General features: G+C 49.9%; 1 protein-coding gene across 1 annotated transcript; it reads left to right on the forward strand.

Annotated features, from left to right (window-relative positions):
- Positions 1–371: 371 nt before the first annotated feature.
- On the forward strand, positions 372–23,782 carry SCAF1 (SR-related CTD-associated factor 1). Its single transcript, XM_015408519.1, has 11 exons — positions 372–495; positions 3,088–3,245; positions 7,903–7,969; positions 9,028–9,155; positions 9,786–9,904; positions 11,058–11,170; positions 12,791–16,021; positions 17,834–17,916; positions 20,347–20,631; positions 22,584–22,712; positions 22,810–23,782. The coding sequence occupies exons 2-11, from the start codon at positions 3,108–3,110 to the stop codon at positions 22,984–22,986; spliced, it is 4,470 nt and encodes a 1,489-aa protein (XP_015264005.1). The 5' UTR covers positions 372–495; positions 3,088–3,107; the 3' UTR covers positions 22,987–23,782.
- The last annotated feature ends 740 nt before the right edge of the window (positions 23,783–24,522 follow it).

Consider the following 24,522-nt stretch of genomic DNA (forward strand, 5'->3'; position numbering starts at 1 on the left):
GCTGGCATCTCTAGCGCATCCCCACTATGAGCGCACACAGAATTCCGTGCATGCCCACTGTCCCCGCACATGGAGGACCCTAACTAAACAAATGTCATCGGCAACTCGAAATCTTCTTCGAGAATTAGGAAGACCGTAGCCCTTTGGTCTCGCACAGCACTGCGGGAGCGGCCGCCCTCCGTTCCTACATCTCCCATCGCACCGTGCGCACCGTTCCCCTCAACGGGAATTCGAGGCATTTCGGGAGTTGTAGTCCGTTCGGCCGCTCTTTGCGCGAGGGATGGTGCCCTGTGGACTGCATCTCCCAGAACGCTCAGAAGCTCTGTTGCCCCGCCTTTCTCGACCACCCTCCCCGCAGTAGGGCCGAGCTGAGTAAAATGGCTGCCGCAGAGGCCGGGCCCGGGCAGTGTCGGCGGCAGTGGCCGAACCTCCTCCTCCTCCTCTTCTTGTGCTAAAGAGGGGCGGGCGGAAGGCCTAACTTTGCTGTGGAGCCGGGTAATTATGGCAACCTGATGGGGAAAAGCATTGCTGAAGAAGCTAATATTGTGGCCGGGAGTGGGGGTGGTATTTTTGGGGGGGGGGGGGGGGGTTGGTTTGGGGGGGGGGGGGGGGGGGTGTATTAGGTGTGCGCAGTGCAGGGGTGAAGGCCTGAAAACAACAGAGGCGGCGGCATTGGGGTGACATTAGAGAAGGGTGTCATTTCTAAGGCATGGGAGGGGGGGTGATGAGGAGGGAGATCGTTGGGGGGCTGGTTTGGGGCTTAATTTGGAGTCGAGAGGATCCCCCTAATTGTGGCCGGGGGGGAGGGGCTTTGGAGCTGCGAAGGTTAGAAATTACGAAGGAAGAGAGACAATGGTATACGGAGAATACGCTGTGTGTTTCTCTCGGAAGGGAGAGAAAGGTCTTGGAAGGGTCAGTGCGCGCTTTAAGGGTCTTCCGAGTGTCTTCCGAGGAAGCCACTAACTTTGGTGGGAATGGAAGCGTTTTGCGGCCTGCACATCTATGCAAGCTGGTAGTGTTGGGACATTTTAATGTGGCTTGGAGATGCGGTGTGGGGCTTTTGTTGGCCTTGGCAGGATGTTGGGGGGCCCTTTCTATGTGTTCAAGGTAAGAAGCTGATCGTTGAGAAATTGGGGGAGGTCTGAGTTAGTGGCCTGTGGATCTAAGGTTGGGGGAGGAGAGCTCATTTTAACATTCCGAAACCTGGATTGTTGGAGGAAATGTGTGATTAATGGAGTTCGTATACATCAAAGGGACTGTGGGCCTAAGATGCAGGTTATGGAGAACAACAACTCCGGCCAAACATTGTGCAGATCTGAAGAGTGAATAAGGGTGAGAGCAGGAAAAATGAAAGTAGAAAGTGCACGGTGAAGTGATAGATACAGCTGCTAACAGGCTGTTCAAAATATGGAGTTTTGGGGGGTCCTGTTTGGCAGCCTGGTGGTGTGATGCTTGCTAAGGGGAGATGACATTCAGATGTTGCAATTCAGTATGAGAAATTGGTGGGATGGTGGGTTAGAGTTCTGGTGTGTGTGTGTGGGGGGGGCGGGCGGAGATGCAGTCCTGAGTGAAATGACTTGGTTTTAAAGAAGAGGTTGGATAAAGAACTGTTATGAGTTTTTAGGTGTGGGGCGTCATTGGGGAAATGAAGTTGGGCAGATGGTCTGCTGGGTGGTTTCCTACTGTCTGTGCTTTTTGCAGTATATAACAACAGTGCACATCTTCTGGTTCTGCTAATGTGTCGCATCTGACATGCAATGGTACAGAGCAAACAGATTATTTAATAGACGGGGAACTTCGAAAGACTAGGTGAGCAGTTGAGGCTCTTTGGTCCTTACCTCCTTAAAGCTTAGAAAACGTGTTGAATGTCCTAATCCTTCCAGCAAATCCTAAGTGGTATTTTGCCATTCTCTTGATTTGCTTTGTCATTCCAGTGCTAAAAATCCCACCTCTTGGACACCTTCAGCCTGTCATTTGAGTTCACTCCTGTCACTTTCCCTGATGTGCTCGTTGCTTTTAATTCTTGAGTTGTTCCATCAGGCTTTTATAGAAGGGGTGGACTGTGTCTTCAAGTGGAGAAAAAAGTCACATACACTGGGAAAGGCAGAAAAGATGCCGGGTTGTGGGCAAAGGGGGTGGGGACACAGGAGGAAGCCTGTGAGCCTTAAATGGGCTGAGTCTTGGTATGGAAGTCAGGCAGCTAAGGAGGAGAGTTCATGTGTGGGTAGTGTTTGACTATGGAAACCTGATTTAGCAGGTTTTAGATATAAGGGCTAAGGAGGAAGGAATTAGTAGCAGAAGAGGACATGAAACAGTGAAGTCTAGATGAGCCTTATATCAGGCTTTGGCTTTTATTATAGGGAATGGAAGCATTTTATTATTTAACATTTCCCCACCAAGAGAGGGGCTCTTAAAGCTCACCGGTGCTCATCCTGGGAACACCTCTGGCTTTAGGCACTTGCTGTGATACAAGACAGCTTCTGGGGCTAGATCCTGATGTTTTCCCCTTTCCTTCTTTCTGCCCCTGGCTTGCAAGTGTGCCTGGAACATGTCTCTTCTCAAAGGGAACAGGGATGATTGTATGTGGGATAAGACGCCTTAGTCTGCAGTTACTGTCTGATTTAAACACGCAGGCTTCAAACATGGCAAGTGTTTAATATTCGATCATGGCATTTTCTCTTGTTCACATTTGGGCAATAATTAGAAATGCATAATTGGCACGCCGAAGTATCTCTTAAAGAAAGCCAGACGTGAGCTGTTCATTCCCAGCCCTTCCCACCTCTCCCTGAAAATGCTTACCCCTGAATACAGGTGATGACAAATCCCAACTCTGGGTTAGAGTAGGGAAGGGGTGGGTGTTTTCCTGAGAAGGGAGTAGGGTCTGGTGGTTAGAAATGCAGGCCAGGAGCCAGGTCTGTGGGTGGTGCGTGACATATCTGTGCGTGTTCCAGGCTTGGATGCCAGGATCCCTGAATTCTGCGCAAGCGGGATGCAGTGTGCAAGAAACTAGACTGAAGCATTCAAGGGGGTCAGATGCTAGAATATTGCTGATATTGCTGACCCTTCCCTCCCTCGGTCATCATCCAGGATTTGCAGTTCCTGCAGACATGGAAGAGGAGGAGAATGGACACCCCCCGGTAAGGGAGGATCCTGCACGAGGTGGGGAGAAGCCGGCCGCTGAACCGTCTCTCGATGCAGATTGGGACCAGTCGGGTGCCTTCTGTGCTGGCCAGGTTATCATTTTGGTAATGGCTGCCTCTCTTTCTCATGGGTCTGTGATGGGCATCGCTTCTGAACTTTTGTTTTTGGATTGTGGTTGGCAGATGCTATGCATGCTGGGAAACTCTGCCTTGTGTGGTTGAGCTCATGGGGAATGGGAGCAGCCATTGTGGGAGAGTGGGCTTGGCATTGCTGGGAGCATTAATTTGTCTTGTCCACTCTAGAGATGCAAATGAGTGTCTAAAGCTAGGTTGCTTATTTACATATGTAAAATGGGCAGCAGATAGTTTTGGAGAGCTCTCCCTGCCTCTCTCTTAGAAGGGTTAGCCTGGCATGTTTGCCAGTCCTTCCCCTGCCCCTGTCAATGTATAACAAGTTGCTCATGTGTGCAAACTTTTGTCTTGTACTCTGCCTGGGGCACAGGACAGCATATAATGTATTATCTTTATGAGGGTTCTTGCAGGAATCTGGAAGAGGCTGGTATAGCTCTGCATGGCATCCTGCCACTGGGTCAAGATTGGATGATGAATTCCCACCACTACCACCAACGTAGTACAAGCCCTTTCCCCCTTTTCTCTCTACAATTGAACCTGTAGTGGTGGATTAGAATTCTCTGCTCAGAATCTCAACTCTACATCTTTGTTGCAGTAGCCACTCCACTCCCACCCCCACCCCAGATTGCATATATGTACACACACAGAGAGCAAGTCCTCTTTGGCTTTGCGGGGACATGGGGAGGGCTTGGCTTTGTAGGAGAATGGTATGCTTGTAAGGGTGGTGGAGCAAGCCCTGCAGTCCGCAAGAAGGGGCACAGCTAGTTATGAAGGGTGGATGAGCCATCCTTGGTTCTTTTATAGTATAATAAGCCCTGGAGGTGTCAGTGTCTCGTCTTCGTGTTTATTGCAAATCTGAGGCCTCTTGCAAGAATCTGGAGGAGGTCACAAGGCTGACATCAGACAGCGTGGCCTCCTGCCACTTGCTACGGCAACAGCGATTTGTGTCTCCTCTCCTTGTGCAAACTGGAGTTTTGCAGGATTCTTCAGATGCAGCTGGATTTCTCCACTCACAGCCAGTGATGCTTGGTATGACTGTGGCCCTAAGGATTCCCAGGGCTACTTTTTCTGTCCAGAGAAAACAGCAAACAAATCCCAAATGGTACAGCGGATGACCAAAATATCTGTCTTACATATATCTCACTCATGTCTCAGATTTCGAGATCCTTGGGCCGTCTCACAACTTAAAGACTAAACATTAACAGATATTTGTTCCTAATGTATCTGACAGAGTGGGCCATCGTCCCTGAAAGCTTATGCTAGAATAAAAGCTTGTTTGTCTTTATGATGCTGCACAAGGCCTCTGTTTATTTTTGCTACGACAGACAAACAGGGCTCCCACTCTGAAATTATTCACTTTCCCGGGGAATCATGAGATAATAGCTTATTAAAAATGCCAATTTAAGTATACATTAAGCAGTTTTATGACATGTAACATCCCGTTTTATAGTCTATTCTGTAGGTTCTGTAAATTGTAAAGTACATAAAATTGCAAGGAATTAAAAATATACGCACACCCAAAAACCCAGCTGGAGGAGTGGAGAATACAGAAGTAATTGTTGAATGAAATGTAGGACTGCCCACCTAATCCACCTGCATTTTATTGATGGATCAGCCCGTCATTCATCTCTCCCTCCACCCCTTAACACAGTGGGCAATCAAGTGTTTGGCTATCTTGAATGCTAGAATTTGAAGGAGTAAAGAAATGTAACAGATGTTGATAAGGGACTCCCACTGGGTTAAACAAGGGCTTCAAGCCGAATGCCTTATTATAGCAATAACTGAATTGCGTGATTGAGATCTCACTGCTAATTGGGCTCCAGTGGAAATAAGCTCCAGGTAACCTACACAACCATAGATGATGGTGAAGTGTGTGCGTGTAAATCAGAAATGAGGCAACCTTGCAACAATGACATGAAAAGGCCCTGGAAAAAAGCTTTGTCTTTGACCATGGCTTTCCTGCATATCAAAAGGATTTCACAGGCCCTCTTCTGTGCCTGTCTGTAGGTGGATGTTTGTAGGCTTCTCGGAACTTCACAATCATGTTTTACATCAGCACTTAATTCGTTGCTGAAACTCTGATCCGAGTTGTCTCTGTGCACGTCAGTGATCTTTTTTTCTTGGCTACCCTTTTTGTTGTGGCTCCTTGTGTTCCCCAATAAGCCATTCCTAAGAATACGGGGCCCATTCTGAAGCAGCATGCAGAGGAGCATAGGAAGAGGTCCCCTCCCCCGGCTTAGGGTTCTTTCCATCTTAGGTCTCACTGCTTCATTTTGTCGGAAGCTAATTCTTGCATGTTGATGCCTTGTTAACATTTTTCTATTACCGCGCAGGCTTTTTGAAAACCACACCAGCCTTATTTTAACTAAACTTTTTTTGTTTCATGTTATCCCTGATTGGGTATTCATTAAAGCCTAAATTCTTTATATATGTTTTTAATTTTCTCAAACAAAGTGGGATACAAAAGGAAAGAGGGGATAGGGGAAAATATAGCTTCATCAAGTTGATCAAATATTATGAGTTATTACATGTAGCAAGTCAAATAAGATGTATTATCAGATGTATTACGTATTTCAGATATAGAAGCAGACAGTAAAACGTCAATATGAAACAAAAACTTTAATATTAGCGATAATCTATTAATAATAAAAGAGAAAAGAGATTACATCTTTAGCAGTTAAACGTCTATGCTAAAGCCTAAATTCTGTATTTATTATCCGTCCCCCCACTTTCCCAGGTATGTGTTGTTAGTGATAATCTTCTTTAATAATAAAAGAGAAAAGAGATTATATCTTTAGCAGTTAAACGTCTACGCTAAAGCCTAAATTCTTTATTTATTCTCCGTCCCCCCACTTTCCCAGGTATGTGTTAATCGTTCTGTGGGGGAATTGTTTATGTATTCAAGCTGTGTGGATTCCAGATCCATAGGATGGTGTTTTCATCTGCCTTTCCAAGAAATCCACCAGAATTGCCAGCTCACCTGCCCCCCCCATGCATGGATTTAAAAAAAGAATATTATCCTTTAATCTTATACTCCTAAGAGCAATGGTATAGGAGCAGCTGTTCTGGGTTTGGAGGGTTAAGCAAGAACCAAATAGTATTTCTCTCGTGAGTGCTTCTATCTTTAGCCAAATCAGCCAACTGTGGGGGGTGGAATCCCTTTTTTTTGTCCAAATTTGACATGTTCTGCCTGATACAATGCACTTCAGTGGGGTTCAAGTCTGCTCTGCTGCTTCCAGTGGGGCTTACTCTCAGTAGGACTTGCTTTCAGGCAAGCATAGGTTTGTGGTGTCAGGCAGAAATATGTTCCCATGCTTGGAAGTGACATTTCCTTGCAAGTCAGCATGCACTGGAGCTGGGAGCCTGGGAGAGTTGCATCCAGAAAGCATACTGTCAGTCTTTCCTCCAGAGAGAGAAAGAGAGAGAGAGAAAACATTTATAAAACTGGCTGGCTTCGGGGCATGCAGAAGAAAGGAAACAGAAAGGTAAATAAGCTGTACAAAGTCAGCACAGATGATCGAGCTGACTTAGACAATGGGAGAGTTTCAGTGAGGCAGGCTATACAATATATATATAAAGGTAACTGGTGGCAACAAAACCAAGGACTTCAGGTTTAAAAATGTCTCTGGATATGTGCATCAGCAACACAGCAGATTCTTCCTTGGTTGCAAGTAGTGGTGTGCAAACCCCCCCCCCCAGTATTTTTTGGGTTTGGATATATAGCACCAAAAATATCGGTATTTCTCAATATTCCTGAATCCCAATAAAAGTATGGTATTTGGATGCAGGAAATATTTGGTTGTCGATTTCCCCCCGGATCCATTGTACCCTATTGGGGCCATTATAGTCCATAGTACCCGTAGAGTATAATGGAGAATCAATCCAGGGTTATCTGGGGTTTGGGGGGGCACCAGATTTGCTGCATAGTTGCTGGTGCCCTCAAAAAACTTCCCAAGTTTCAAAAAGATTGGACGAGAGGGTCCTGTTATATGGGACTTAGAAGAAGGTGCCCCCATCCTCCATTGTTTCCAATGGAGGAAGGAAAAGGCTTTTAAAGGGCTCACAGTCCCTTTAAATGCCTTCTCCAAGCTGAGAGTTCACTCCAAAGGCATTTAAAGGGACTGAGAGCCCTTTAAATGTCCTTTAACAGTGGCTATCCAGCAGTCCTGAAAAATCCCAAATATTTTCAGGATTTTTGGGGTTGGACATTTTTAGATAGCTTGATAAGTAGCCCACTGGCTAACCAGCTGGAAAAATACCCCCAAAATACCAATAAGGTATTTCAGTTTGGTTTATGCCAAATGTATACCCCTAATTGCGACTTGTGTGTCCCTTGCGAGCGCATGGCGATTTGAGAGTTCAGCTTGAATGAGGAAAGCTTTTAAGCAATGCTTTGTCTTTGCAAATGATTCCTTTTGATGACCTGCTGTAGTCACTTTTGGGATTGCCTTGTGAGATACTCTTTCACTCATGTTGGGCTGAACTTGTTCTCCTCATTCATATGATTTCACAGATCATCATTGTGGAGTGGGGAAAGCTGGCTGCTTGTAGTCAGGCTTCTGGTTGTTAAGTTCTTGATCTTTGCACCTTGCGCTAACTCTATTTCTTGTTTCCTTTTTAATCTTCCCAGAAAGCTTTGCAGCAAGCTGTGGGCAGTGGCTTGGCCGCTGAACTGCAAGATCCAGCCAGCGAAAAAGGTATCTCAAAATTGAGGGGCTAGCCTTAGATATTGAGAGGAGCTGGAGGAACTGGACTGGGGAGGGGGGTGCACCTTCAGCAATGATATCCATGGGCCTTACAACAATTCTGTCTTGGCAATAGGGTTGCCAGTTGCCTGGTGGGGAGAATGTCCCTTTAATAGAGGCTAGGGGTGTGCAGGAAATAAAAATTCAGTTTTTTTCCCCAGATTCGGGTATAATAAAGCAGAATTTTTTCAGTATTCCTGAATATACCTGAATACCAATATCGGTATTCTATTGGTACCTGAAACTTTTCGGTATTCCTGAAAAGTTTTGGCTCCATTATATCCTATGGGGCATTGTAGTCAATGACAAATATCTTCTAACAAGTAATCAGGGGGCTGTGGGGGAGGGGGTTTGAGGTAAAGACACCAAATTTGTCCTGTAGCTGCTGGAGCCTCTCCCCAAAAGACCCCACAAGTTTCAAAAAGATTGGACCAGGGGTCCAATTCTAGGGGCATCCAAAGAGGGTGCCCCCAATCCTCCATTGTTTCCTATGGGGATGGGGAAAAGACAGGCAGCAGTGTCTCCCCGAGAAAGCCGAAAAAAACCTGAAAATGTTCAGGGTTTTTTTTTTGGCATTCAGTATTCGGCAGCTGAATCAGCTCAGGGAATCTGATTCAGTATGCCGAATACCAGAAAAATGCCAAAAAGGGTTATCACGGAGGGTTTTCAATTTGGTTTTACTGAATGCACACCCACAATAGAGGCTTAACACAGAATGCACCCCAACCTGGATGGCCCAGGCTAGCCTGATCTCATCAGATCTTCGAAGCTAAGCAGGGTCAGCCCTAGTTGGTACTTGGATTGGAGACCATTGAGGAAGTCCAGGGTAGCTGCGCAGAAGCAGGCAATGGCAAACGACTTCTGTCCATCTCTTGGACTGAAAACCCTTTGGGAGCCACTATAAGTCAGCTGCAACATGATGGTAAACCCCCCACACACACACACACAATGCATGCACCTGCCTTTGCTTCAGTCCGATAGCTACTCTGAGTGCCTGTTTTCATTTTCAGATGCTGAACGCAAGCGCACAAGCCGAAGGAAATGGTGCCGGAGCTCCAGATCCGAAGGGCTGGGAGGAAGTTGGCTGGGAACAGGGGATCCTGCGTTGGTCTGTGATAGGAACCCCCCAATGGGTGAGGTATGTTTGGATGCGCATGTGTTTCTTGTATTAGTGAGCTCACAGATCTTGGCAAATGGCAATTAGGGGGATGGTGCTGCTTCTCAGTGCTCTGCGATCTTCCAAATGAGTTTTGGTGAATTCACCCCCTAGGTTGGGAATGTTTCTTTGTGTGTGCAGGCATCATAATGGTACACTGGGATAAACAGTCACAGGTCTTGGGTTTGTATTGGTGTAGTGATTAGGAGAACCGGGTTCGATTCCTCCCTCCCTCACATGCAGCTACTGTTCTCTCACGAGTAGTTCTCTAGAGAGCTCTCTCAGCCCCACCTACCTCACAGGGTGTTTGTTGTGGGGAGGGGGAGGGAAAGGAGATTGTAAGCTGCTCTGAGACTCCTTTGGGTACTGAAGGGTGGGGTATAAATCCGATCTCTTCTTCGTCTTCTATTCTACTATTCAGTGAAGTGCAGAGCCTGTTTCTCCAGCCAAGGGCTTTGCCCTCAGCTGAGCAGAGTGATTGGGTACAACCCAATGTATTGTGAATGTGGGTCGATCATGGTGGTGTGTCTCTTTCCTTCCTCTCCTCTAGTGGAAGAGAAATTGCAGGTCTCAGCCTGCGCCTTACTTATGCAGACTTCCCTTTTTCTCCAGGTTTTTGAGCCTCCTCCTGCTGCTGCAGTACCTGCCTTGGCTGGAGTCCTGGATTACCTGGAATGGGCACGCCATTTGCCCCAGGAAGTAGAAAGCTCCTTGGGGACCCAGGTGGTTTAGTAAGTGGGATTCTTTAACAGGGTGACAATTGCAAGGGGGAACGAGCCCTGTCAGCTCTGTGTGCTGTGCCAGCATTCAGCTTTGATATTCTGCAAAAAACCCTGTGCGGAATAGTAAGATTGCATAATTGACGCAATGCAATAACAGCTTTGCAAACATGTTCACCAATTTCAACAGCAACTTAAATACGTTGGAGTCTTGTTTTAGTTGTTTGGTAATGATTTGGATCCAGTTGCAATAAGAAAAATGAGACTCTGTGCGAGAGGGAGTTTTAGAATCCATCCCAGCCTACGAGGTACTGCCCTGACAAGTAACATTCAGACGGGGGCTGGGGGGCAAGAACTGCTGGTTCTGTGCAGTCCGATGACCTCAGGCATTGCCACCTCCCCAAGGAAAGGGGAGAGCAGTTGCTGAAAGCGCTTCTCAGCACATCTTTGATGTCTGAATGTGCTGCCTAGATGTCTGAGTTCACAAGCACCCCTAAGAAACCAGACTGTGTTAGTGAGCTCTGGAGTCCCCAGTGGACCACAGGGAAGGAAACCATCTCCAAGGTACGTAGGGTGAAAATACCATGAATTACACCCACTGCCGTGTAGATCAAGGCAAACGCCAGGGCAGTAGAGCAATGATTCCTCCCACCTAGGGCCGCAAATAGCTGTGTTCAGAGCTACCATCAACAGCCGGAAATGGACAGATTTTGGTGGTAGCTCTGTATACCTTGCATATCACCCTGTATACCCTGTATACCACCCTGGATTACAAGGGCATGAATTTTTGTGCTTGGAACAATTTAGGAAGCATTTGAACGTAGTGATTCTCAAGATGGAGAGCAGAGATTATATCTTCCAAGCCTTCACTGGTGAAAAGCAAGGCAGAGGCTTTCTGCTTGCAGTTATGAATTCTACAAACTTTCCTTATAAATCTGTTCCCATTAAGCTCCCTGGTTTTCACGATCTGATTTGGCCCTAGGAATTAGGATTCTGGGACCACGATGTAGATTTTTTCTTTGTTCCCCCTCACCCCTTTTTTGTGAATTGCCTCATTTTAAAGCTTTACAGATTAGGTGCGGTGGGAATTCTGGAGGGCCAGTGAGGTTCCCATCCTGATTCCATTTCTCTCCCTTCCCTCTCCCCCTCCCCAATGCCCAAACAGTGGGGAAGAAGATATGGAAGAGGTAGAGCTGGTGGCTGAAGTCCGGCTGGGGGACGTTGGTGCCTTGTCGGGCATCTTTAGGAGAGATCGGTCCTGGAGGATGCAGAAATCTGGTATGTGTCTGTGTGCGAACCCTGGAGAGTGCTTCTCGATCGGTGGTACACGTAATCGAGGAGAGACGCAGGGCTTTCATAACAATCGCCCCCAATCCTCAGGTCCACCTGCATGTGTGTCGTGCCATCTCTTGCCAACCATGCCTGTCACAGATTACCTATCTGTGACCTTTTGCGTGCTAGTATAATAACCTTGGACGCTTGGTGTTCTCTCCTAATTCTCTTCCCCCCCCCATTCCTCTTGCCCATCAGCAGCTGTCTTTGATGGGCCACTTCCTGCTGGGCCTGCCTGCCACTGATTATCCACTGCGCCTTTGCCCCCTCCCCCCATGGATTTTGCAGTTACAGCAGCAAAAAATATACTCCGTGGAATTATTACCCTTCTCAAGTATGAGGTGCTTCCCAAGATACTAGTGCAGTTTTTCCCCGGAGGGTGGCCGTATCAGTCAGCAGTAGAACAGTTAGATTTGATTCCAGTAACACCTTTTGGGGACTGACAAGAGGTTCAGAGTACAAGCTTTCGATAGTCAGAAGCACATCCCATCAGTGTCCGACAGAGGGTGCTGTGGCTTTCGAAAGCTTATATACCTTGAAGCTCTTGTTGGTCTCTAAGATGCTACTGGACTCAAATCTTAACTGCAGGGTGTTTTTTTTTGGTCTCTTTAAAAGTTACTGTAAATTATAAATAGAGTAATAGAATGCTTGTAAGCGGTGTTCCCTCTAAGATGAGTTAGTGCGAGCTAGCTCACAGTTTTTTAGCCTCCGGCTCACACATTTTTGTCTTAGCTCAGGCAGGATGGCTCCAGAGCAAACCGATTTATGCAGCAGCCAAATCGCTCGCTCACAACTTCAATGCCGGTAGCTCACAAAGTAGAATTTTTGCTCATAAGACGCCTCAGCTTGGAGGGAGCATTGCTTGTAAGCATATAAATGTTGTCCTCAGAAAAAGCGGGCTTTAACCTGGTGAGACCCAAGGTCTTTCATAGAGTGCTTGGCGGGGCATAAGATACAAAAGGCTGAGAACCACTGCCCTATAGAGAGAAGCACAATGTTGTATGTTCTTTAAAACGGTAGATGAAAGTTGGGTTTGCCGACAGGCCACAGGGAGGCCTGTTCAGGCATTTTTAACAGCATCCAGATGTTGTGCCCCCTGTTTAAAAGCCTCCTTATCACCTTCCCCACCCAGGATACTTGTCTTGGAAAGAGGCGGGGACCTGTTGGCAGTTGCAGGCACCTGCAGCTCTCTTCCCCGAAAGTTTCTCAGTTCCTGGCTGGCGCTTAGGGTCCCCAGTCATCAGCCATGGAGGAGACCTGTGGTCGGAGGACCAAATAGCAACTTTCCTGAGGCAAGGTTTGGGCTGAGGAGTTCCGAGGACACACCACAGCTTCAGGGCTAGAGAGTTCTGTTACTTGGTGGCCAGTGGACAAGGGGAGGGCTTGGATATGTTGAGACCCTGACCTCTAAGGCGCGCCAGGTCCAGTTTAGGGCTGGGAAGGTTAAAGTGGAGGAAACAGCGCTGAGGAATGGTCTCCTCCTTTCTCAAAGGGCAGGAAATGAAAACGCAGCTCCTGTAAGCCTCCTAACCGCTTTTTAATTTTTTTTTTTAATGCTCTCAACAGTCTGCCTTGGATCATCCGCACCTTGCTGGAGAGGAAGAAGGGACTGCCCCGTCGGCCGCTCTTCCCTCCCAGAACAGCCCTACCCTCTGGACCCGCACAGAACTCTGCCAGTAATGGACAAGGGCCCTTGGACTTCTGCTTTAGTCAGGAGTGAGGTTTCGCAGTCCCCCAAAGTAGACAGGACTTCACCTTATCTGGGCATGACTCTGGGCACTGGCATGGGGATATCCAATGGGGGGCAGCAACGCCCACAGGGCGCCACGGGCCGCGAGTCCGAGTCCCAGCAGCGTTCCCAGCCGCCGCCTGCCAACTCCCTGGACAAGGCGGATTCCAGCACCTCCTCCTCTTCCTCGTCCTGCTCCTCATCAGCGTCCTCCGTGTCCCGCCATCAGGGCCTCCCTGGCGAAGGAGGCGGAGGTGGCTCCATCAACCCCTGCCCTGCCATGCGCTCCCCAGACTTGGATATTTATGATCCCTTCCACCCTACTGATGAGGATAACCTGAACGGCGACTTCGGCTTTGGTGACTCACCCCACAAAGAGGCAGAGGGTGGCCGGCATGACCAGAAATATGACCCCTTCGACCCCACAGGCTCCAACCCCAGTTCTTCGGCTACCACCCCTTCTCCCGAGGAGGATGACGACGATGACGACGAGGAGGAAGACGATGACCGTGACCAGCCTCCTCCCGACATGTCCCACAGCATCAGCCGCATCTCAGAAACGTTGGCCGGGATCTACGATGAGAACAGCTTGAGCCAAGACTTCCCCAGCTCAGACAAAGGGCAAGAGGATTCGGAGCCCGAAGCGGAACCTGGCAGGGATTACGAAAGCGAGTCGGCCTGTCCCGCTGAGCCCCCCGAAGGCAAGGAGCCCCCCGGTGCCGATTCCACGCTGCCCGAGGAGCTTCTTCCTGAACAGTTGGAATCTAAAGCCCCTGAGCCGCGCCGAAGGGTCTTTGTGGTAGACCTAGCTCCTAAAGGCCGCTTGGATGCTGAAGCAAAGCCTCAGCTTGAAGGTAAAGTGTCCCTGGAAGTGGTAACGGTCGGGAATGCCAAGCTAAGGACTGGGGAGAAGGCATCCAAGGGAAGCGGACATCACCGGGGTGGACGCCGGTCCTCAATGGAGTGGGATGGGAGTGGAGGTGGGGACTCAGAAATCGAGGAAGGGGAGATTGTCCAGCCAGAAGATGAGAGGTACAGCCCCATCCGACTGTTCCGGAGCAGGTGTCGCCCCGCTGAGCAGCGTACCCTGCGGGTGGTGGAAGGAGATGACTTCCTGTCATTACACGCCGACTCAGATGACGAAGGAGCCTTGCAGATTGACTTCAGCGAGAGCCAGCCCGACCCACGTTGGAAGGGGGTGGACCTAAGGCGGAAGATCCTGACTCAGCGCCGAGAACGCTACCACCGAGCCCCGTCCCCCTTGCCGCCACCTCCACCTCCTCCAGCCCCCAAACGTCCCGCTTCCAAGTCCCACTCTGGCTCCAGCTCCGGCTCCTGTAAGAAATCAAAAAGGGAGCGGAAAAGATCACGAGAACACAAGGCCTCGAAATCTAAGGAATCGTACACCTCTTCGTGGAACCCGAAGAAGAAATCCAAGTCACGCTCCAAATCCAAGGAGCGTCGACGCTCGCGCCACAGGGCCTCGCGGTCTCGCTCACACCACCGAACGTCCCGTTCCTGGTCACCCTCCATCAGCACCAGCTTGTCCGCTGTCGGTTCCTCACACACCTCTGCTGAGCGCCGCAAGAGCAGGCGTTCTAAGTCGAAGGAGAAGAGGCGGGGGCGTCGTTCCCGATCACGCAGCAGTAGCCGCGCCCATCGCAGTAGGCACAAAGACAAACACCGAGGGGATAGCAGCAGGAAGAAGAAGAAACGCTCCCGGTCTCACTCACGTGAGAAACATCCTTCCCGTCGCTTATCCAAGGACAAGGAGCGGGAACGAGAAGTCCACCTGTTGGAGGAACCCAAGTCGGAAAAGGTCTTGCTGGAAAGACGGAGAGATGCACGGACTGTGGTGCCGCCATCGATCCAAGACCTCAACGACAATGACCTCTTCACCATCAAGAGGACCATCACGGTGAACCAGCAAGAGAAAATGGAGAGCCTGCTGGAGACACCGGAAAGAGCGAAGCGAGAAGTGCTGTATGACTCAGAGGGAATGAGCTTTGATGCTTGTTTCTCGGACCGTGAGCCCGCCGAGGAATCCAAATCCGGTGGGGCTCGCTCAGGAGCCAAGGAGGAGACAGTCCCCTCCCGTAAGGACAAGCGGCCCGAGGAGGACACAAAGCAGAAGTTGCCCAAGGAGAAAGAGCGCAAGAGGGCCTACCCCGAGGACCGTCCCAGTGCCCGCGACAAGTACAAAAAGAAGCTCAAAGAGGGGCCTCCCTGTTCTGAACAACAGGAATTGCCCAAGGCGGAAAAGAAAGCCCGACCCGATCGAGACAAGGCCGGGAAGAAAATCAAAACTGGAAGTCACAAGGAGAGCGGCAAGCTAGGCTCGGGTCGGAAAGTGAAGCTTCAGTCTAAGGTGGCCGTACTGATCCGGGAAGGGGTAAGCAGCACCACGTCAGTGAAGGAAGTCGGCTCCATCGGTGTGAAGTTCAGCCGTGACAGGGAGAGCCGGTCGCCTTTCCTCAAGTCAGAGGAGAAGGTGCTGATGGTCGGGGCTTCGGCGGCAGGCCAAGGCGAGATGACGGACATCAAGGAGCCAGGCTTCAAGCCCAAGAAAGTCAAAGGACTGAAGGCTAAGATGGGTGTGAAGAAGCTGAAGGGACTCAAGCCAAAAGGTGCCTCGGAGCCCAAGAAAAAGAAGAAGCTCAAGGTGAAGACGGGGCTGAAAAAGTCCAAAGCAGACAGCTGCAGCCAGGGCGCGAGCAGCCCTTTGAGGGTCAAGGAAGAGCCCTCGTGGTCTGGCTCGGAGAAGTCGGAGGGCACCGCCAAGCCTCCGAGCCCTCAGCTGTTGGCTCCCGGCCAGGAGCTCACGCCTGATTCCCAGACCGTGGACAGCAGCTGCAAGACACCCGATGTCTCCTTCCTTCCTGATGACCCCCCAGCTGAGCAGCCCAGCGTGCTAGAGGATGAGCCCGAAGCAGACAGCTTGTCCGAGACCAAAGAGGAGCAGCCACCACAGCAGCCGCCTCACACTTCGCGCACTTTGCCTCCGCCCTCCGCTCCCATGTCTTGGAACCTGCAGGGTGGGGTAGACTGCACCAGCGGAGTGTTGGCATGTATGTATCCTGACAGGGGATGAAATGGGATGGGAGTGAGGGAAGGTAGCTTTTTGTGCAGCCCTGCTTGAGGCTGGCCGCGGCAGCTCCTGGGAACAGTTTTACAGCCCTGCAGACCCATCCTAAGTAAGCTGTACTAAGAAACCAGCACTGGGATTTATTTTGGAACAGATTTGTGTTATGCGACCGTCTTGATCTCTTATCAGAAGCCGGATCCTCTGTCCTGTGGAGAAATAAGCCCAGTTTAGATTCAGGTCTCCCAAAGGTTCACTGCCTAAGCATCAAAGTTTCTGTCTGGAACAGAGGGTTGGACCCAGCCTGGTTTTGCTCCATCTCAGCAAGTCCCCCTCCTTATTACAGCCTCCATCCTATGTAGTTTTTGTCCGTGCAAGTCCCACGATCCCTGGCATGGCCTTTTTGGGGTGACGGATGGGACCCTCCCTTCCTTTTTCCCCACCAGCAGATAAATTTGGTTGGTTCCAACCCAGATTTTGGAACGCTGGCAAATGCCAGTACCCCTTCAGAAAAGAGAGACAAGTCTGTTTTCCCACGATTGTCTGTGAAAGCTTCAAGATCTGCACTCAAACTAAGAAATCGGAGGGAGGGGTGGATGCCAGTACTCCCTGTCCCCCATCCTCCAGTCAAACTCCATGACCCCCCAAATCCCAAAGCCATTAATTGGCTGATGGAGAGGCACAAATGCGTGCATGCATAGTTTTTGCATACCTTTTTTTGGCAGAGTTAAGTTATTGCCCTTGTGATAACAGAGAGAGCCAAGGAGCCACAGGCTCTGATCTGCACATTCCTGCATTTGCCTATTTTGCATAGCTTAGCTTGCTTCTCCTTTGGGGGGGGGGATGAACGGAAGAAGGGTATGGAGTTTTATGGTCTTTAGAGGCCAGGGAATAGACACCAGCCCAGGGGCATTACAGAGTTGACCTAGGGCATTAAACTAGCTGACTTTAGGGGCCTTTCCTTCACTACGCCTCCTAAAAATGCCTATGAAGTCTCACCTCCTCCTCCACCCCCACACTGATGAACCCCATAAGTGTTTTTGAGCCATTTTCAAGGGGAAGTGTGCTCTTCATCTAGGCTTTCCATCAGCCTAGAGGCAGCATACAGAGCTGTTGGGTGACAGGCTGTATGCCTGCCCACTTGGTACACTGAGAACTGGCAGGGGCAAGAGGCTAAGCTCTGCGCACCTGTCCCATTGTGGCTCCAGGACAGGTGATCCAGAGATTGCTCTGGGACGTACTGACTGGAAAGACAGGGCCCTTCCATTATACTGAAAAACTGATCTGTCCCAAAAAAGGACAAAGTGGAGGCTTCCGACCTGTCTTAAGGCTGGAAGTAGAAACGCAAGCAGAACACACACAAAGCTGCTTTAACCTGAACCGAGCCCCTTGGTCTGTGAAGCTGAGTCTTCTCTACTACTCTAATTGGCAGTGGCTCTCCAAAGTCCCAGGTCTTTTGTAATGCTTGATCCTTTCAACTGGAGATGCTGGGGGATTGAACCTGGGACTTTCTGCATGCTAAACAGTTGTTCTCCCACTGAGCCATGGCTGTACCTGCAAGTGGCCAGCCTGGCGGAGGAAGGGGATGCTAAGGTCTTCCAATGAGGACTGACCTTATTCTGTGTCTGCAGAACAGGCTGAGGCAAGGGCCGGCCAGGGCTGGGGATGCACTAATGTTCACATGTTTTAGGCCTGAGTCTAGGATTAGTCAGGGAGGTGGGCTTAGCAATTTGTCTGCTGCTCACTCCTGCAATTTTGGGGGCCAGTTCTATCCCTAAGGCTCTTGTTTCCCACCTAGTGACTGCCCTGCTCTTCAAGATGGAAGAGGCCAACCTTGCAAGCCGGGCTAAAGCCCAGGAGCTTATTCAAGCAACCAACCAGGTACGAAAGCCTGTTTTGTCAAAGTGCTGGAATATAATTCATGGTGTCGATCAAACAATTGGACGGATGCGCAGGGTGTGGATATCGTTCCTGCTCCTGCCGAAAAGGTGATGGTGGTGCTGATAATTCTGAGTTCAGCAGCAGCTTGTGTTCGACGCACCAGAATTTCAAACGCAGCCGAGAAACCTTATTTTGACAACTCTGTTTTGATTTTTCTGATTTATTTGAATTTTTTTTTTGAAAAAGTGTGAAAACGTTCTAGCTCTGATCTGTCAGGGGGAAGGTTCTGGGGCTCACTGGAGATCACTTTATGGAGAACAGAGGCACACAGTGGGTGTGAAACTCCTGCAGAAAGCTTAACCTTTACCATGCATTAACAAAGGGGCCCTTATAGCAACACCCCAACACTTATGTGAAGTGGGATTGCTTCAAAACCCAGAGCGTTGCATACTTTTGATTTTACTGGGCAAGCGGGACCTGCATCTGATTGGTTTCTATTGTCACCCTCAGAATTGCAGGGCTTGTTAAAAATGGTCTTAAATTGTATTTCTGGCCCTTATGGTCTGCAGTTCAAGCATGGCGATATGGGGTTGGCTCCCTGGGCTGGAAGAGGCTTGCATGAAGCTGGGGCTTGGTTTTCATGCACGCGGGGGGGGGGGGGGCAGCCTCTCTTTCTCCGTGGCCTCCTTGTTCTCCCATCTCTTAAACTGGCCGGCTAGCTCTGATCTCTGTTCCTTACCAGTGCACTCTACTGACTTGTTACTTGACAAAGTTCCTGAATAATTTGACACACACACCCCTCAACTTTTGGAGGTATAATATTTGCACAACCCATGCAGATAGTTTTGGCTGATTTCTTCTGTGAAAGCGGGTTTGAGTGCTGTTGAATAAAGTGGGACTTACTTCTAAGCAAGCATGCAGAGGATGAGAGAAGAGCCTTGCTAGATCAGACCAGTGGCCCATCTAATCCAGCTCCCTGTTACACACAGCAGCCAACCGGTTGCCCTGGATGGCCATCAGACGGAGCATACAGGGCACACCCGTCACTGATGTTGTCTCCTGCCTCTAACTGTGGCTAGTGGCTATTGATGGACCTCTTCTCCATGAATCTTTGTCTACCCCCCCCCTTTAAAACCATATCTGCTTGTGGCCATCACTAAGTCCACTGGTGGTGGATTCCACCATTAATTAGTGAATGGCTGAGTTCTGATTTGTGGTCTAGGACGCCAGACTGTTCTGTCCAGTTAGCTTGGATCCTGCAAACCAGTTCCATACTTGCTTAGGTAGCCTCTGCCACGGAGCGTAAGGGCTCATTGAAAACCACTGATCTTGCACAAGCGGAAATGCAAGCACGAGAGAAAGGATTCAAGCCTTCTTCTAGTGCCAGACAGATGATGTAACATTTGGAGCTACCTGCATGGTGTGCGTGTGATATGGGCTGCACTGATAATGGCATACTCCAGATATCAGGACATGTAATAATGGAGCCCTGATGAAGATGCCGCTTGCAACGCATGCTCTCTGCTGCTGCTGGACTCCTGGTTAATTTTGCTCAAGCAGACTCGGGTTAGTCTGGGCTTGGAAGACCTTTTCTTGACATTGAAATAGCCATGCGTGGCAGAAGACTCGCTTTACCTAAAGGAGTCTCGCTTTCAGCTGATTATCCTGCCATTTGTGGCTTCTGGTTTCACCTCCTCCTGATCAGTTGTTTTTCTTGACTATTTATTTAAAACACACACACAAACAAGTTGGAAGCTTTTTTTTTTTTTACTATTTTCTGTGAGTATTTTGTGTGTATGTGCGCGCGTGCTTGCTTAGCCTGGAAGTCATGGTGACTTCTGGCGACCCCTAGTGGGACTAGGACATTTCAGAGAGGTGGCTTAACTATTGCCTGCCTCTGTGTCCCGGCCCTGGTATTCCTTAGAGGTCTCCCTTCTGATTACTTGCCAGGGTTGGCCCTGCTTAGCTTCCAAGATCTGACGAGATCAGGCTAGCCTGGGCTATCCAGGTCAGGGCAAAGTTTGGAAGCTTCATCGCACTAGTTCCGAAGGCTTGTTTTGGCAGTAACCAAAGGGTAAACCCTTCTCATCTTTGAGAGTCCCAATCACTCTGCAAACCCCCCTTTAAAGGCTGAGGGAGCAAATCGAAGAGCAGCCATTGGAGGGGATCCTAGCAGTGATGGGCCCTTTACAGAGAAAGAGACGGGAGGTTGCTTTTCTCCCCCGGGGGAGCGGAATGTATGCCAGCCCTTCCACTGTGCAGCAAATTGCAGGTTTCCCACTTAGGGCCAGGCATTCCCGGATTGAGCTTCGAAGCGCGGACAACAAAGACATGCGGTGTGCCACCATGGCTGGCATCTAAGTAATGGCGCGAGGATCTCTCTCGCTTTTTCCATTTTAACCACGCTCCCCTGCTCTTTTTCCTCCTTAGATCCTGACCCACACCAAGCCTTCGACCTCCTTGGGGCCTCCCCAACCACCGGCACCGCCCGCCCACCCGCCTGCGTCGCACCTGGCCACGCCACCCGTCTCATACCTGCTTCAGAGCTCCTTGCCTATGGGAGGATGTGGCTCAACGCCCCCCACCCCTACAGGGGTGTTGCCGGGGTCTTTGAGCCAGACTCCGGTAGGCCCTCCCTCGGCTGGCATCTTTGCTTCCTCGTCGGGCACCGATCTGGGCAGCACCAGCTCTGATGGGCGCGGAGACAGTGATAAGGTAACAAAACGATACGGAATTGTTAGGAATAGGAGAACAGTTGTCCCTGGAGGGTGTGCAGCTGCAGTTTAAAATCTCTCGGAACTTTTTGGTTCAGGACTTGCCGCCCTCCAGACAGGGGATGCTGCTTGCTTTGTGATCAGTCTTCATTTGGGGTGGGTGGGGGTGAGTTCCACAGCAGGGGGTTGCATCACAGTCTAAGGTTGGGTGCAGTAGTGGCATTCCCACCCTTCATGTAGTTTAACAGAGTGATTAGTTTAATACAGTTAGAGCAGTTCCTCAGTGGAATAGGCTTTCTTGGGAGGTGATGGGCTCTCCTTCTTTGGAGGTTTTCAAACAAAGGCTAGATGGCCATCTGAAAGCAATGCTGATTCTGTGAGCGTAGGCAGATCATGAGAGGGAGGGCAGGAAGGGTTGCTTCAGTGCTTAGTTCTTGTGGCCCTTTCTTACACGCCCAGGGAAATGCCGATTGCCACTTTGGGGTCGGGAAGCAATTTTTCTCCAGGCCAGTTTGGCAGGAGATCCTTGGAGGTTTTTTTGTCATCTTCTGTGCGTGCAACAGCAGTCACCAGGGGTGGTGGTGGTGGGGAGGTATTTGTGAATTTCCTGCATTGTGCAGGGCATTGGATTAGATGACCCTGGAGGTCTCTTCCAACTCTATGATTCAATGGAGGGAGAGCGACCAGAGGCAAAGGGGGTCTGAGTGTTCCCATAGTCATTGGGCAGTTTTAGTGATTCTGGAGCTTGGGACAAAACTCAAGAATGGGGCCACAGGACCACTCAGGTATCAAGTCAGGGGGGGCCTAACTACCCTACAGTTAATCACCCTCGAAACTGCCTAACGAAGCACAGGGGGACAGCTGTAAGGCGGTTAGGGCCCCCCACCATCCTACAGCTGATTGCCTCCCCTTCTGCCTGTATCTTGGGCAATATGGGGGATCAGCGGTGACTCAACGGTGGCGGGGGCTTCAAGGCAGCGGTGGGTCCCAGCGTGTCCCCTTGACTGCGGGGCCCATGGCAGCTGATTGCGTAGAGAAGGAGTATCTGAGCCAGTGCAGCTATACCACCACCACCCCTTGCTGGGCAACTGGATCTACCAAAATTTGCTATCCTCTGTTGCTATTTAAAATATAGGGGCTGGGTCCTGTCTTTAATTTGGCTACCACAAGGAGAAACAGGGAGATGACCATCTCTAGTTTAAAAAAAATATCAAAAGCCGGTTCCATGCTGTAAGTCATAAAGGTGGGAACTAAGTTAAGAAAGGCAACTTCCATAAGCCTCTAAAGAGTAATACCCCAGTTTTTGGGCAAGGAACAACCCAGTTTTTCATATGCATGAGAAAATTATTTCTGAATCCTTGTCAGTTACTCCAGTAAGGGGATGCTGTAATGTGTACATGAACACATGAAAATGCCTTATACTGGATCAGACCCTTGGCCCATGGAAGTCAATATTGTCCGCTCAGACCAGAGGTGGCTCTCCTCCTGGGTCTCAGGCAAAGGTCTTTCACATCACCTCTCACCAGTTACTTTTAACTGAACCTGGGACCATCTGCATGCCAAGCGGATGCTCTTACACAGAACCACAGCCCCTCTCAAGGAGTTGATGAAGGCTGAGCTAAGGGGAGGGTTTATTTAGCGTCAGGACAAAATGGAGACTCCAGTTTGGCATGAACTCCTCTGGGGGATTTTGGGCCAGTCTCTCTCTCACTAATTTACCTCACAGGATGGTGGTGAGGATAAAATTAGGGAAGTTGCATAAACTATGCACTGTCCTAAGGTCCTTGGAGGAGGGGCGGGATAAAAATCTACTGGATGGGCAGAAGTCCTGAAAGGCTTGGAAGAAAACAGGGCTTGGCTAGGCCAGAGTTGCTCCCTATATGGCCCGTTTATCTGAGACTCGCTCTTCATGACATTCCCGTTTCCCACTAATTTGTCCCTGCTTCACTTCAGTACCTGAAGAAGCTTCACACCCAAGAGCGGGCTGTGGAGGAGGTGAAACTGGCGATTAAACCCTATTACCAGAAAAAGGAGATCACCAAGGAGGAATATAAAGATATCCTGCGCAAAGCCGTCCACAAGGTTAGAAGGGGTGTGTGTGTATGTGTGTGGGGGGAATTGGGAGCAGGGGACCACAAGGGGCAAAGTGTTAACCCCCTCCTTTTCTGCTCCCGTCTAGATCTGCCACAGCAAGAGTGGAGAAATCAATCCAGTCAAGGTGAACAACCTAGTGAAGGCCTACGTCCAGCGATACAAGTACTTTCGAAAACACGGGCGCAAGATGGATGAGGAGCCAGGCTTCCCCAAGGAAATGGGGGGGTTGGACAAGTCTGGCTTGCCCATGCCCCCACTCTGATCTCCTCTGACGTGGAAGAAATCAAAATCAAAATGGGGCCCTTTTATGCAAATAGGCTTGGCTGAGCTCCCGAACCCCCCGCCCCGTTACTGTGGGGTGTGGATGGAAGGGTTGGGATGACTCGTGTTTTTTTTTTTGTTGTTTGGGAGGGGTGGCATTTGGAGAATGCAGTTCTTGTTCATCTGCTACCTGCCCCTTGACCCCCCTCTCCTTCCCCCCCTCCAACACTTTCAGCTTTTAGCCACAAAATCGACGTGTGTTTTACCCTGTAAATACAAGATGGAAATGAATGGGACTAATTTTTAGTTCCACCGCTCTGGAATCCCCCACGATGAATCGGTGGATGTTCTTCCTTCTCCCCCCCCCCACCTAGTTTTTACTCATTTAGCATGTTTTAATTTGACGGTTTTATTCTTGCCCTCCCTCCCCACCTCCAGCAGCTGAGAAAACAGCAGTACCACAACCGGGTGATAGACGGCAACTTCTTGCCAAGGTTGGGCAACACCCCCTCCCGCAGTTGTAAGTTTGTCTGTCATACTCTCCCCCACCCTCCTCTTATTTCCCTTTCTCCTCATAAAACTGCATTTAGCCATCTAAAACCCGGCTCATCTCTGTGATCCTTTTAGGCCAGTGTGTTGCGTTGGTTTGGCGGAGGACTTCTTGGCCCTTGTGGGCAGTGATCGCCCCCCCTCCACCCCTCCCTCCTGCAGAACTCTTCACAGGAAGCCCGATTGCATCTGCTGCTTTAATCCCCCTCCCAAAAGTTTCCTCACAGCTACCAGGTGTTTTGCAAGTGGCCCCCCTCCAGTCCTAGAGGTCGTCCCAACGCTGTATGAAGGCTCCTGGGATTGCGGGGTGTGTGTGTGTGCAGCATAACTGTCTCACTTTACGGGAGGGAATGGGAGCTCCCTTGTGCCTTGGGGCCCCTGACTGCAGTAGACTACTTTTGCACACTTCCCTTTCCTCACCACTCTTTCGTCTTCTTTTTTTGCCATCAAGTCGTCTTCTGGCGACCCCTGGTGGGGCTTGAAGGCAAAGGGATGTTCAGAGGTGGCTTGAGGAGATCGGGCTTGCCTGGGCTATCCAGGTCAGGGCCCCTTCTTTCCTCACCATTCTTGAGCTCGCTACAGAGCATTGCCTGTGTGGCGAAACGGGGACCCACCCTCAGCCCTGGGGAACCGAGGTGCCGTCCTGTGGCTTGCAAGGCCCCGTTTTGTCCTTCCCACCCTACCTGGTGGGGCTATTCCTCTTCGTTCCGGCTGCCACCACTCACTGAATTAAGTCACCGCCTTCCTTGAGGGACAGTGAGACCCCTCTGGCTAACTTTCCCACCTCGGGAAGTGGTTATCTCAATGTTTGGGCGCCCCCTGGAGGGTTGGCAACCCACCAGTTTTAGGCCCGTTTGAGTCCCCCGGCCTCCCTTTGCCCCTGGTAACGTGTAGAGCGGGGGAGTCTAGGTGGTTGAGGCACACCAGGCTTTTTAACCTCAACAAAGGAAGATTTATTGAACTATATACATTTTTGGGCATAGAAAAT

Source organism: Gekko japonicus, unplaced genomic scaffold (assembly GCF_001447785.1).
Source record: "Gekko japonicus isolate JY-2015 unplaced genomic scaffold, Gekko_japonicus_V1.1 scaffold1039, whole genome shotgun sequence".
Classification (NCBI taxonomy): Eukaryota; Metazoa; Chordata; class Lepidosauria; order Squamata; family Gekkonidae; genus Gekko; species Gekko japonicus.

What these genes read in the sequence shown, in the direction of transcription:
- SCAF1 (XM_015408519.1), top strand. Translation starts at nt 3,108, where the DNA reads ATGGAAGAGGAGGAGAATGGACACCCCCCGGTAAGGGAGGATCCTGCA. An exon ending in CTGGAGGATGCAGAAATCTG is followed by an intron (nt 11,171 to 12,790) that starts GTATGTGTCTGT and finishes TGCTCTCAACAG; the next exon opens with TCTGCCTTGGATCATCCGCA. An exon ending in TTATTCAAGCAACCAACCAG is followed by an intron (nt 17,917 to 20,346) that starts GTACGAAAGCCT and finishes TTTCCTCCTTAG; the next exon opens with ATCCTGACCCACACCAAGCC.